Raw genomic sequence first — 15,366 nt, 5'->3', positions numbered from 1 at the left:
CTTAGTAACTGTAATTATTCATTTATCTCTTCTCCCTTTCTAAAGCAGTAGAAATGTTATTCAAACACAATGGGAGCACAGAGAAACTGTTCAGGGTCATAAAAAGCCACCACCACAGAAGATTTCTTGCAGCATGAGAACTTCCCAATTACTAAATTCCTAGCTTTCTAGTTTCCATATCTTCACAGCTTCTGGATCCAGAAGGTGACCATCTGAACTCTCTTTCTCCCCTTACCCTATCACCTCATCCTTTCCTAGCTCTATTCCTCTAAATTAAAAATAAAAAGCCAACTTGTGAAAAAAACATGCACACATCTTCCAATCCCTTCTGCATGTTGGACCATTTTTTCCATCCCTGACACCAAGTGGATTGCAAACTTTTTCTCCCGTGCTTCTGCAAAGCCAAGTACAACAAAGCAGGTCACACTGTTCTGCAGTTGGGGCTAAGAGATTCCTCTTTGACGTACAGAGCAAAAAAAGCTGACAAAAAAGTGCTGATTTATCAAGCAACAGATCTGTATTAATTATTCCTGTGTTCCATATCAACTCTATCTGTCTAGAATTTGAACAACATTTAGTTTCCTATCTTAGGACCAAAAAAAGTCCAAAACCTATAAACACTTAACTAATTTACCACTGAATATGTTCCCTCGTTTTTAATATTTCTGAACCAGTGGGTCAACTACGAGAATAGGTTTTGCTACAAGACCAATTTATTAATTGACAAGACCAGGCCCAGTTCTCTGATGAAGTCCTGTTTCTCTTGCAATTGGATCAGAGAACACTCCAGTGTGGTATCACCACATCAAACACACCATTTGTGCTGAATCACTAGAGCCTAATAATAAACAGCAAAAGCACAATGAGAACATTTCCTTCAGGCCAGACCACACACATCTCTGTAGAATATATATATCAGTCTGAAATATCATGTTATGAAAATAGAGAACTTTGTATTTAATTGAAAAATTATCTCTGTTATTTTCTGACTGTCTTGATTTATTGCAGTGACCACAGTACAAAGGTCTCACATCGCTCACCACTGACTTTGAGGAAAAAGCAAGGATGATCTTTAGTGCTGCATATTAAAAAATTAAAGCGAGTCCAACTGTCTGGCTGCAATTTTTCTCAACAATCTTTCCAATGTGCTCCCAAGAATCAAAAAAATACATTTTAAAAAATCCAAAGGCAAAACCAAAAAACTTCCCAACCAACCCAACAAAAACCCTAAATTCATACGAACTGATAGTCTTTGACAGCTCACATGCATCAGATGTCAAAATTAAGCCATTGGAGAGACACAATTTTTTTCCTCATAGCCATAAAGACAAGGCAATTGTCCATGCTTAAATGAATAGCACAGCAGTCAAAAGTGCTTTGTGTTAAAAACAGGGAAGATGCAACCACTCCAATAATGATAAAATTTAAACTTGTAAAAATCACAGACTAGTACCTATTTCTAAATGGCTGTGGTAGTATATAACACTAGTAGATATGTAGACCAAGCATTAGGATGGACAAAGGTGACAACCACAAAGCAGAAGTCACAGAGACAGTTGTATAAAAGTATCTGTACATAGAGAGTTCAACACCAGCATTCAGAAAGCAGCATGGCAAGACTGATAGTCTCTTGTCCAATATTCAATTTGTAACGAAGAAACCCCTCATCTGGACAAAATCCTTTTCTGCAAGACTATTTCCCTCTGGGAAATCCCAAACACATATTCAACCCTATCTCAACATCCATCTCATACAAAGAAAATTATGACCTCTAATGGCATAGTGACTTATTAAAATGTCAGGCAGCACAGCCAGGATAAGAGGTTGCCATTTTTTTCTTTCCAAGCTACTTGATCCCATCTTCTCAGATCTAACAGGACAATCTGAACATACACTAAACCAGATCAGTGAAAAACCATTTAGACCATGATTTGCCTGAGTTTTGGAGAGAAGAGGCATTTCAAACTCAACTGGTATATCATAAAGGTTTCTCTATTCTTACTAAACAAGCCCACATCTCTCTCACAGGAACAACAAGATGAGATTATAACACGTACATCTTGCATATTGATTTTTTCCCCCCCCAAAAAAATCTAAATGGGTCCCTTAAATAATAATTCAGTCCAACATCCTTATGCAGTATCCTCAGATCAAATGCAACCTACAACAGAAAGGCTCTGCCTTGACTCAGAATACTTTAATTACAAAACCATCTTTTATACCTGTAATGTTGCAGAGCAGAACGAAGTAATATTTTACCCTACAACTCAGAATCAAAGCATTATGAAAAGTACTAGAAACTATACACTGCACAATGCAAGCAGTGTAAAACCACATTTAGAGAGAGCAAATCTGCCATTTCTAAAAGGTTGCCCTGAGATTCTGATTCTCCACCCTTGGCAGTTTTCAATACCCAGCTGGATAAAGACCCAAGCAAACTGCTGTTGAGTTCAGAGCTGGCCCTTTTTTGTGGAACAGATTGGACTAGAGACCTTCTGAGATAATTTCCTACAATTGTCCTACAATCTCTCCCATGGATTGCACACTAAAAGTTCTTAATTATTATGAACCCTAATTGTGTTCTCTGCTTGTTTCAATAACAAGCAGAGCTAGAGCTTAAACCTTTAAAAGGGCACAGTGTTAGTAACTGTCCTTCAGAAATCACACGCTATAAAATTGCAGGAAAACAAATACTGTACAGAACTTCTGATACCTTGACTTATTGTCACTAGAAATAAATTCAGAAAAATTTGAACACAATGAGAATTAATAATTATAGCCCCAAGTTCATCACACCAACAAAACCTGTTCCCTTTTTACAGTCTACATCAAGGAGCTAAGATTTATCTTACAATCAAAAGGTCAATATGCCCCTGCTGCTCTTTCCTAAAATCAAGAGCACTAGTTGGTATAGAATGAGCACTGAAAGTCCCAAGGGATAACTGAGATCACTTTCTTGATCTGATGAAGGATAATATAGAAACACTACAGAAGACAAGCTTCAAACTGGACAGCCTCAGAACATTTAAAGTGCTGTTCTTGATGCCTTAGAATCCCAGTGTGGCCCGGTCAGGTGGCATCTGTAAGCTACAGAACATGCCTATTAAATCCTGTTTGCATCTACTACAAGTTTGTTTTCATTCCTCCTTCTTCTGCTCCATTCAAAAATTACCTCATTCCTAACCTCCTTCTAAAAAGTCACTCATCCTATGAATGAAACACCTTATTTATACAGCAAAAGAGGAGGGGAAGAAAAACACACACACAAAAAATCATGTTCTCTACACTCTACACAGTCAGCTTAACAACTGAAATGCTTTCTTTGGTCTATTTTTCTCAGAAGCATTTCCTAAGAACAGAAAAGCTTAAAACACTAAGGATACTCTGAATGTCCAAAAGATTTTGACTTCATGACATTTGCTAAATGGACAAAACAGATGTGACGACAGCTGTGTTTTCTTCCAAGCAAATTTTAAAAAATACACTTGAGTTTTAAGATCACAGCAACTGCTTTTTCAGTTAAAGGAACAAGAAAGATTTTAAGTTTCTTTCCAGCACGGCAAAACGCGCTGTTGGATCGCACTTACCATTTTCATCTCCAGCTCCTTTCCGACCATCCTCTGGGGAAACGTGCACCAGCTGCAGAATGAGGGGTCTCCGGGTGACAACTCCAGTACCTCGTGGGAGCAGATCCCTTCCCACAAGACTTTCCAACACAGAACTCTTTCCACTGCTCTGAAAATTGGAATACAGCTACATTACTTTCTTAAACATAAAAATGCTGTGGTAGTTTAGTTTTAGTTTGCTTTCATCTAACCTGCAAACAGGCACTGAAGGATACAAGTCTGCTACAAATCAGTAACTGTCTAAACCCACTCAGGATATTTAAAAACCATGGGACACCTAAAAAACATGTAGGTAGATATATTTTCTATCTCTTAAGGCTAAACCACATACGTAACAGTTTTTTTCAGAAAAATTAATATCCTATTTAGCGTTTTCTACCACAAATATTGAACTCTTCAGATACAAAACAGAATTTCCTTCCGACCATTATAAAGCAAGCAAAATATATTATGCAACTTTCTAATGTCTTGCAGTAAAACTTTATAAACTAAAGAATTTAACCCTCTGTTAGTATTTGTTAGAATTAACATGGGCTGACCCTGTTAGTACCAACAGCAGCATTACACAAACAGATATTATGTATACTTGAGTATATTAAGCTGTTAACAGTCTTATATTCCTTTCAATTTGAGGTTTGATTTTGTGGTTTTGTTTGGTTTTTTTTGTATAACATATTGTATCAGTTTCGTAAGTGTAGACATTGTTTTATACTCTAAACACAGAAACAAACATTGTTTTGTGCCCTCCTACACTCTCTGTGTATATATTTAAGTATTTATAACTTAATTGACTGCAAATATCTGTCTATATAACAACAAAATGTAAGAAGTTGTGAAATACTTAAAGGCTGTGAAATTACAAATAGGCTTTAACTGTCTACATTTAAAATGTGCTCCTGTAGCACTGCTGTATAAAATGCAGAATTGGTCCAACAAGCAGCTGTGAATACACGGGTTTTAAAAGCAATTCAAGACCAGTACCATATTAAAACTAACGATAAACAACAGACCCAGCAATGTCAACATAATACTTTGAAAGTTTGATTGAGAAGATTTTGTCTTTTTAATAGAACTGTATTAAACTCCTCCAGTTTTCTGAAGGAGGAAAGTCAAAACCTGCTCTGACAGTCACTGCCACCAGCTACGAAATGTTTCTATATTAATGCTACTACCAAGCAATTCCCTTGTTAAAAAAAAAAAAAACAAACAACAACCAAACAAAACAAAACAACTGGAAAAAACCCACCCCACAAACCAACAGGTGCTTCTGACAGCTGGAATGTGCATTACTGCTATACAACCTCCACTCAGCCTGCCACTTCTGAAATAACAGACTTGAGATTTCAAGTAATGAGCATATAACCTCACATACGATCATAGAAAAACAGGAATGAATATCTTTAAATCTCACACATTCAGTGACATTTTCTAAAAATTAAAAATAAAACAGAGTTCAAGCAACACATCACTATCAGACAGGACATTTCTACTAGTGCAGTAAGACATATATGAGAGCCTTATAACCTATTGAAATAGGACTTGTATGCAGAAATACGAAATACATACTAAAATACAAGGCCAAATCTGTAGAAAATTTGAACAACAACAAATTAAAGCCTTCTTTCATTCTATCACCTTATTGTATATGCGTTATGGAACAGAAAAAAAAACTATTTTATCAAAAATATCATTTGTCTCAACAGGTGAACAACAAACCAAAGTGGATTACGTATATTTTTCAGTTTTCCAAATTTGACTGCAGTGAGGTCACTGTTCTAGGAGGACCGGGGAGAAGGGCAGGGTCAGATGAAAGAGAAATATAGCCTTGTAGGATTTTTTTTCCCTTTAAAAGTCTCCCCTAGAAAGTAATTAATCATTTTCTTCTTCAACTGACCTTCTCCAAATCAACTTTAGATACTTTCTCTGCAAGGAGCTTTTAACAGACCACTGGGCACTGAAGTCTTACCAAAAAGTAACTTAAGAACAACCTGACCAAAGCATGAATTAGCTCTGGAAACCTCCATGAGAGAGCTCCTGTCTGGCACACTTTTGAAGAATTACAGGTATTACAGACTGTGAAAAAACAAACTTCACAGTGACAAATAACAAACCACTTCTTAACTTCTTTAAAACAAGTGCAATGCCTGGTCAAAAAGATGAGAGATTATAAAGGTTCATCGGCTGCATTGAAAAAGCTCACCAAAACCAAAACCCATCATGGTTTCATTTACTAAAAACATCTTGAACATCAAGATGGATATGGCACTTGGGGATATGGTTTAGGGGTGATTATGGTGGTGCTGAACTGATGGTTGGACTAGAGGATCTTGAAGGTCTCTACCAACCTCAATGATTCTGTGATCTCTTCAGCAAGATTTCTTACACATGGGTAAAATGATCACTCAGTCTCAAAGGGCTGGAGGTGAGATTTAGAGGAATTGGCTTCTCCTGAACATATAATCCAAGTACATAACGGATATTAATAAATAGCTTGAGTCCTTACCAAGAACCTCATCAAGACAGGAAACCAAAATCCACAGGAGAAGCTGCTGCACTGCTCATTGGTCTTTCCAAAGAGTAGGAATGCAGGAAGCTAAAACTGGCACACAGCAAACCACATATAGAACTAACATACTGTGTCTTACACCACTCCCACAGTTACCTCTGGACAGAGAAGGAACGATCTGGATCCTTTGCAAATGTGAAGTCATACACTAAATGCAACATTACAGTTCTCCACACACCAGGAAATTTACTTCAAATTGCATTACATTCCCAACTAAAGCAATTTGTTGTTGGAATACGATACACTATCTGATGTCACACTCCTTAATCTGGGTTCCATCGACATCCATTACCAAGAATTGTCTGGGAACGCAATTAGGAAAGCAGCAAACATGAAGCTCATCTTTTTCTGCCGGCAGGAGGAAGTGAGGGATGTTAACAATACAAACTCAGTTCAGCCAGTCCCTCATACAACAGGTGAAGACAGAGACTAATACTGATGACCAAGGGTACCACAGAATTTTTGGGGATGAGTCTGCAGAAGCATCGCGCTTGTTTTGGCATCTCATTGCAATGCTTATCATGATTTTAAGCGTGGACAGAAATCCATAAATTCATTTCATGATGGGTCCAGAAAAGCATTAAGAAACTCTAACCTTTCATAGCAGATAAGTCAGATTTTTCCTTAATATCTGATCTTATTTTGAAATATCTATCAGCTGTGATACCTAGAGAAACTTTATATAGACTGCTCAGAAAACAAATGGGCAAATACAGGAACATTTTGTGTCACTTTTTTAACCCCTGTGTCAAACCTGCATTGCTGAGTGTTTAACACTCTGCTGTGTTAACCAGCACCAGTCTCACAGATAAGCACCTGAGTTTGATGGATGGTAAAACCATTTTCCCCAGAAAACTAACATAAGATGAGATGATGCACACAGGACTTAAGTACTTTATTTACATCGTATATACTGTCAGAGTGTGTTGAAATCTTATCAGCTTTCTCACTGCCTCCTTAACACCTGTATGTTCATTTTTGTCAACATCATCTTCAGGTTAATCTAAAGCAATTAAAGATGAAGGGCAGAATCACTGGGACACAACTGTGCACTTACCCTCACAAATTAAGAAGCTGCAAACTGTAAGAACTGTGATCCACTCCAAAAAGCCAACATCTCTACTTTTAACAGTTCTCATGAGCTTGCTTTTGCCTCCCCCTCCTTCATTTCTTCTTTACTTGTCCCTGTATTTTTCAATTCTGTGCACTTCAGTATTAAAAGGCATTTGCTCCCATCCATTACACTAATTCTTATGAGAAAATGTGGGTTGCAATCTGCTGTATTACTGACCACATTTTTCAGTAATTCAGAAGCAGCAGACAGCAGTGGATGACTTCATAATTGTCCAGCTTCATTAATAGCAAGAGATCACTTTCAGAAACACTTTAGGATTGTTGATAAGCCAAATGGAGGAGACTATTGAAAATTTTCAAGTAACACTATCAGCAGCCATTCACATTCATCTCAAACATTTACTTTGCTGGCTTTCTTACTCTATTTCCATGTCCTCATTAACATTCCTATTTTAGGAGACTTGTATCCTATATCCCACAGCATGCAAAGATGTTTTCTCCATATCAAGAAGAGAACCCTGGCCCAATCCTCTTGCACCATTGACAGTTACCCTCCACTTTGAACTCCATCTATAGGTAAAAAAGACCCTGATGGTGAAGACCAGGGCAAAGAAAGGATCGAGTACCTCAGCCTTGCCCATATTTGCTGTCACTAAATCTCCTGTCACAGTCAGTGTCAAGTCTGTATTTCCCTCATTTCTTTTTTTTTCTTTTTTAACTGATACAGTTAAAAGATACAGCTGATAAAGTGCTGGAAGTTCCTGTTGCCTTTCCCTTTCCAGTCACGTTGGCTTTCTTACTACATCTCCACATATGCCAGCAGTATTTTTATACCCTTGAGCGAGCTTGTCCTCACTTCTACCTCCTGCATGAGTCTTCTGTGTTGAAGCTCAGTCATGAGTTCCCCTCACAGTGCTCTCCTTACACCTCTGCTCATTTTCCCAAGCAAGTTTATGGACTACTGTTTCGTGCTCCAGTGAGGCTGTCCTTAGAGGTATGCCAGGTCTCTTGAGCTTGGCTGTCCTGGGTCCCACCAATTTGCTCAGTAAATAAGCCAAGTCTACTGCTATTCTTACAAAGTCCATACAGCAAGAAGGCAATAAACACAAGACTCACCTGGAGTCTCACTGATGCACGAGAACCATGAGATTTCTTATAGTCATTTGCTCAGATTGAACAGCTGACAGAGTGAAGAGTTGACTGTTGGATATTTCAAATATTATTAAAATTATAATGGACTTGTATCAGCTGCAACAAATTTTTAAGTCATCTCACAAGAATCTCCTGTCTTCTTTTGTCTACCTTTAGACTTCATAATCTCTTTGTGAAGCCAATGCATAATATATAACCTGTGGAAAAAAACCTTTGTAAGGAAACACATCCAATAAAGTACTGGGAAACTTCCAAAATGAAAACTAGTTGAAAGGGATCTAAAAATTTGCTCATTACTTTTGCTAGGATAAACTGATAACTTTTGTATTATCTCATCAAATAGGAAACAAAGGCAAAGAACTCCTACAACACAACAGAGATTTACTGCAGGACAGCACAAGAAAATAAAGGGGCAGTGCTATCAGTATTCTCTATGACTTTTCAGTGGCACAATGATGACAAACATTTGAGAATGACAGTACGGAACTGTGAAGTAGGAGAGATTTCTCAGTGAGACCTAATAATTACTGAAAAATTCTCTTAAGAAAAGCAATGCATCTGCTTTGACACCCAAGGTGGAATGGTGGTAATTTTGCAGTTTCTATCGTACAAGAACTATAGAAGTTCTCCTGGCTACATCACGCTCTTAGCAATATATATGTAAACAATTTACTAAATTTTCATTCTATTATTGGGAAATATAAGCTAATGCATTCTTACTGGGATCTCATCCACCCAGTTAGGTGCTTTGAAAAGAAGTTACTTGCAGTAGCTACCCTGGAAGAGGTCAGCATGATATAACTAAAGAGTAGCAATATTTTTGTTTCTTTTCTTATTTGCAAACATGAATTACTCTGAAATAAAAGGAAATGCATGCATTTCCAGAGTAGTTCCACAAGGGAACTGCTTTGCCTGGAACAGCTATTATGACAAAATTTTCCTATTCAAACTAGGAACACCCCAAGCTAGGCTGGTTCAAAACAGCTAACAAATTTAAAAGTTTATTTACTTATCAGAAGAGAATGTTAAAGCTGCAAGCAGGGTACGATGAATTATTTTTAAGACATTGTTTGAAACAAAATTACACTTCTACAAGATGCAGAAGAATTAACAGGGTAATCTCAACTTGAGAAAGCAGTAAAACCAGCACAACGCACCCGCTCATTGTTGCAAAATACATTTCAGTATGAAAGACCTTGTCTGAATGACAAGACTGTTGTTCCTTCAGGCCATTCCTCATTTACTGAATAGAGAGCCTTCCTGAATCACTCAGGAAGAAACTGAAGTCACAGGAACATAAAACAGCTCATGTACTAGCAGTAAGGAATGCCAGAATTAGCACAGTTCAGCCAAAATTCTTCAGAAATTCTATATTTACACCACATCTAACTATAGACAGGTACCAAACAAGAGCAAACAGAGAAATGATTAGCAGATGTATTCTTTCTCCATATATCAATTCCCAAAGGCTCCCCAGTAATTCATTTAAAAAAAAAAATACCTCACCTACTCAGAAACAAGTAGAGACTCCAAGTTAGATCATGGAACTGTAGTATTTGAAGATTCATATTTCAAAGCCAGATAAACTGACTTTATTCTACTAAATTCACGACTTGCAGTAAAATGAACTAAAATAAAGCCAAATTGCATCTTTCAATTAAAAAGTTCTAAACAACAGAGATCTGGGGATTTTTCAAGAACTCCACAGCCATTTTCTCTCCAGATTCTGAAAAACATTTTCCTGGGCTGTCTGCTTTAATATTCTTGCCCTTCATTCTCCTGAAAACATTGTTTCTTTTGCACTGTCCCTGCTGGACAACATACAAGATCCATCTGGTTTAATTAAATACAGATTTTCTAAGAAAGATAATTGCCAATCAGAAGATGAACTTGACCCTGGTAGTAAGCATCAAAACTAGTGGGGAAAAAGAAACTAAAAAAAAAAAACCAAACTGGGGAGAGGGAGAAATGAACAATAATGAAACAAAAAAAATAGAATCACAAACAACTTCATTTACATCCTTCTACAACTGTGTATTCTGTGCACTCTTCCTACTCTTCCAAAATAACTGTGCATTTGCAAACAATAAAATTAATATCTTCATTTAAATTACGTTTATTATTGCTTTCATATTAAAAATCTGTAGAGCTAAAATGCAGGATCAGAGTTATTAAACCTGTCATTTTATTTTAATTCATATGAAGTCTGCACATAGACCCAGTGAAAATGCACTTCCAAACATAGAAGCCTTCAGGATCTAAAAAGTACAGCTGTTCAGAACCACAAAGAGCCCATCACAGAAAAGAAACAGCACAACACTAAATGTTGTTTGCACTGTATAATATTACCAGCAAAACTTATATTATGTCTGGTAAATGTAAACAGCTAATTAATGTCAGCCTCACTTTGCTGCTTGCCTGAAACACACACCAGAACAGTCAGGGCATGATTTGACACGAGCAAAGGATGGCAAAAAGGCAAACAGTTACGCCCAAAACCAGATTCAGTAAATGTCAGATATCAAAGCAAACAGAAAAAAAACCCAAACCAAACCCAGAAGTTTGCAAAACATTTGGGAGAAAAACAAGCTCTCCCCAGCCAGTGCTGACGTTATGCTCTAGTTACATCCCCTTTTACAAATGTACGTAGAAATGTCTTTTTGCATCTGCTTGAAATCCTAGGGGAGGAAAAAAAAAAAAAGAGAAAGAATTTCCCAAATTGAACTTAGCCTGGGGTTTTCCTGGTTGCTTGGTACAAGCCTGAGTCTCCACCTAAAACTGTTTTTTTGACAGCATAGTGTAGGTTACATCGAATGAGCTGAAGTAGCTTAAATTTCTGTTCCCCTGACAGGGCAAGGTCAGGGAAGCTCTGTACAGTGCCTGACATTGAAGATCAAGAGGCCAGTCTCAAACTGGATGCTTTGCATCCACTGAATTCTTCTCCTTATCCCAGCCAGGACTGTTACAGTAGCTTCTCATTGCTGTGAACTTCTTAACAGACAAGTTATCATCCTGGCTGTTTAGCTTAACAGAATATACACTTATACATATTCAAGTGTATCTGCTATCTCAGATCGAGAAACCTTCCTCCTTAGCAACAAAAAGAGGTTTAGTCTTGAAATATCGAACATGATACTTATTCCAAACAGGAAAAAAAGAAATACATGTAACATTCATCTGTGAGCCAATCCCAGGGAATCATCCAACAGAACAGCCTAGGTTAAATATTGTAAACTACACCTCCCCATTTAAAGTCCCAAAGCTGTATCAAGTGAAGACTGAGCAAAAGTACTCCATAAATGCACACCTGAAGGTTCACTTAAAAATTGCACTGTGAATTTCATTAGTTGTTAGATCCATTTCCCCACAATGTCTCAACTTCAATTAACACTACCAAATGCAAATAAAGCCCAGAGAGTGTTTTTATAATGTCAGTATTGGAAGAATTTTGCTACAGACCTGACACTAAAGTTTGGATATAACTAGGTTGATGACTCCTAAAAACCCAAAATATATTCCAAGAATTAATGACCTCCCCTGAAAAAAGGCAGACAATTCATTTTTACATACCTCCAGGCAGATATTTTGTTGTCTGGTTGGTTTTTTGAAATTTATTCTAAATCTCATGGCCACCTTTGTAGTGTAGACATTTAATTTTTGTGATATGCACCCTTAAAACACAAAAGGTGATAACTAACCACGCTGCTTTTCTTCCTCTTGCCTCCTTTTACTATAGTTTTAATGTGTTTGGCTGAGGCACTTCAATACCACCTTGTTGTCCCTTACAAATACAGACCACAAAGCAATTGTATAAAACACGTCAGAACACTGAGTATTACAGCATTATTGAACAAATATTGTTTATATAATACTCCCAGAATGGAAAGGGGTTTTTTGCACTTTAGTAATACAGCTCTAAAAATAGAACTGAAATACTGAATTGGGGAAAAAATAGAAAACCTCTCTGGGAATGGCAGAAAAACCCTGGAACAGTGAAGAAAAATTGGCAGTCTGAAGGTGTCCTCTGAGTTCTATCACCAGCAGAGTCCTGAATTTTCTTAACAGATCCTGCATCAGGATACAGAAATAACTTACACAATATTTACGTGGAGAATGAGAAGGAATTCTCATATGGTCAAGTCCTGGGAAAACAACTAGAAGTGCAAGAGGTCATCTGAATGTCTAAAATTTACTGAGAAATATTTTGTAATTAGTACCAAAAAGTATCTGGGAAGAGGAAAAATTAAAACATTACAATTGCTCAGAGCAGTAGGAAATCAATCCCAAAAGAGAGGAGGGGCAAAGGGAACATGGGAAACAGAAAACATACAAAGCTAAATTAAGGCTTATAAGCAGTTTCTAGCTGTACATATTCTAGAAAAGAAAGAATTAACTTGATGCACAGATGTAAAAATAAATGAGAACCAGAGAAAGACACAAGCACAAAATAATACAGGAGTAAAGAAGAGAGAGAGAAGACAGGTGAGAAAAATAAACAGCAAACACTACTCAAAAAACCACTTTTCTTCTCCTTGCTGAATATATAAAAAGGTCATTTAAGAAAAGCAACTGGCAAATTGGAAGGAAAAAAGCATAACTCAATTAACAGAGTTACAGAAATCCTAACTGGCAGCATTTCTTTCCTACAAAGAAAAATGGAGGTGCAAAATTTAGAACTGCTTATTGTGATTATTATTCAAAGAAGAAACAGTAAAGATAGCATATGCCAGTAGGCTACAAACAAATCGTGTGAACAAACTTAAAGGCCGAGGCCATGTAGCATTTAACCAAAAATATCTCAAGAAACAAGATTGTCTCAAGGCACATTTTAAAAAACCAAGGCAGCAAGCTTCCAGCAGCAAAACTATCAGCTCTAGGGCCACATTTGAGACATCTCCAGAAGTCTGGTCTGCAGTAAACTAACTTCAAATGAATAAATGCATAAAACTTTATTTAAATTAAAACTAATTGCATAAAATAACCATCTGTGGAATTACCATGTGAGTAAAGACTTATTTGTCCCAACAACCCTGACTAAACACAAAAAAAACCCCAAGATACAGTTTGCTAGAAATTTTTGTATAAATTTTTCTGGTGTCTATAGAGGATTTGGTTTTGGCATGATAAGAGATTTCATATTAATTCAAGGGGGGTTAGGAATATAATGAATACAGCACTAAACAGACATTGATACTGACAGGTAGACTACTTAAGTCAAACACATGTCAATACCGTCCTAGCTCTCAGTATTTACTTATAAATGTATTTACACTTAGGAAAAGGTACCTAGGAACAAGTTGCTTAAAAGTACTTTTAAAAAATGCCACTTCAGTGCATTTCATAAAGTGAAACTGCAAAAAATACTCTCTTAATCTTACAGAGAAAATGCCACACCCCTGCATTGCACTTTCTGTTGCAGATCTGAACTGAAACACAGAAACAAACTAAAAAAAAAAAAAAACAAAAAAAAAACAAACCACAGCTTGATTGTATAATTTTTAATGTAACGAAGATTAAATGTCTTCATAAAGCGACTGACTCAAATCAGCCACAACATCAGCCAGTATCTAACACAGCTTACCAATGCAGAGTGTCTCCCACCCAATCCAAGTATTTTAGATCTACTCTATTAAGTGGCTGACATCAAGTCAGTGAACCTACGTGACGTATACTGGGAAAAGAGAATGACTGCTGGTTGCCTCACAACCAGTTTGACACTGTAACTGGCTTTGAGCGAAGCTATTCCACGCTTCAGCAACGTGCAAGCTTTAAAACATACAACTCATGTTTTATGCCATATAATGAAACCCCTGACTGCAGAGTAGTTGGTATTAATGTCTTTGGTAGGCAAGCCATTGTTGAGCAGCACAGCACACTCAATAGATACTGTTAATGTCACAGGAACCAGAGATCCATTAGCTTCAAGTTTTAGCTCTGTTTAACGTTTCATTTCCTATTCGCTTGTGCCTGCTGCAGTTCTGGTCAGGCATATTCAGCTGCCAAAAGTTCTGCTGGAGAACAGCAGGCCATTTGAGGAGATATGAAAGGGTCTGAGCTATCTCCGAGCCCAGCAGCAGCACCACAGGGCTGAGACACGCACGTTGCAACTGTTGCAGCCGACGGCAGCCGGCCTCGCCTCTCACCTTCACTCCCCATCACCGGCTAAGACAAAGAGGTCCCAGCGGCAGGAGAACTCGGAGCAAAGGGAAACGATCCACGCCTGCAAGATGCCGTTCCGCTGCCACATCCCTTTTATTCAGCCCTGGCTTCCCGGCGGCTGTCGGCGAAGGGAAGCCCCGGCCCGAGCGGCGATGGCGGTCCCGCTGACGCACCGGGGCGGCCGCCGCTCCCCGGGTCCCCCAGCGCCACCCACACCCCCGGTGCGGGGGGCCGGAGCCACGGGAGAAGGGGGCCCAGCCCTCCCCGCAACCCTCCGGAGCTCCTCGGTCGAGAAGCGCCCAGGGGCGGGCGGGCGGTGCAAGAGGCGCTGCTTCACCACACTGTGCGACCGGTGGGGAGGCAGCGGAGCCCGGGGAGGGAGCGCGGGGGGGACGCGGCCACCGAGGGCGTCCCGCCCGCCCTCTCCTTCCGCGTCCCCCCGTGCCCTTGGCAGGGGCAGCCGCGGGGCTGCAGCGGCGGGGGCGCGATGGACGCCCCGACTTTGCCCTCGGGGCGGTGAACGCGCCCGCCCCGGCCCGGCCCGGCCCGCCTCACCTGCGTGCCCACCACCACGATCTGCGGCAGCTGGATGATGTCGGCCCCCACCGTGTTGAACACGTCCTGCAGTTTGTTAATGACGGGGATCAGCGCCTCCATGGCGGTGGGGGGGCGGGACGGGCCCGGCAGAGGCGGCGGCGGCGACGGCGGACGGACACGACGGGCCCCGGCGGCTCGCTCAGCCGCCCCCTGCGCCTGCCGCCATCGGCGCCGGCCCCCGCGCACGGCACG

The 15,366-nt window shown here is 39.3% G+C and overlaps 1 protein-coding gene across 4 annotated transcripts in view; it reads right to left on the bottom strand.

Moving 5' to 3' along the window:
* DNM1L (dynamin 1 like) overlaps positions 1 to 15,366 on the bottom strand; it is a 37,692-nt gene extending 22,326 nt beyond the window's left edge. For 2 of the 4 annotated variants that reach the window (XM_039383113.1, XM_039383115.1), the window contains exons 1-2: positions 15,133 to 15,366; positions 3,588 to 3,735 (exon numbers count right to left, since the gene is read on the bottom strand). In XM_039383113.1, the coding sequence (XP_039239047.1) occupies positions 3,588 to 3,735; positions 15,133 to 15,234 (250 nt within the window). In that variant the 5' untranslated portion in view covers positions 15,235 to 15,366. The remainder of the gene's footprint in view (positions 1 to 3,587; positions 3,736 to 15,132) is intronic. The other 2 variants (XM_039383114.1, XM_039383116.1) reach the window with 1 other exon arrangement.

The sequence above is a fragment of the Pipra filicauda genome, unplaced genomic scaffold (assembly GCF_003945595.2).
Source record: "Pipra filicauda isolate LSUMZ 115617 unplaced genomic scaffold, ASM394559v2 scaffold2_size9829703_pilon, whole genome shotgun sequence".
In the NCBI taxonomy this organism is placed as follows: Eukaryota; Metazoa; Chordata; class Aves; order Passeriformes; family Pipridae; genus Pipra; species Pipra filicauda.
Note: the sequence above shows the minus strand (reverse complement) of the source record. Positions and strands in the feature narration are given on the sequence as shown.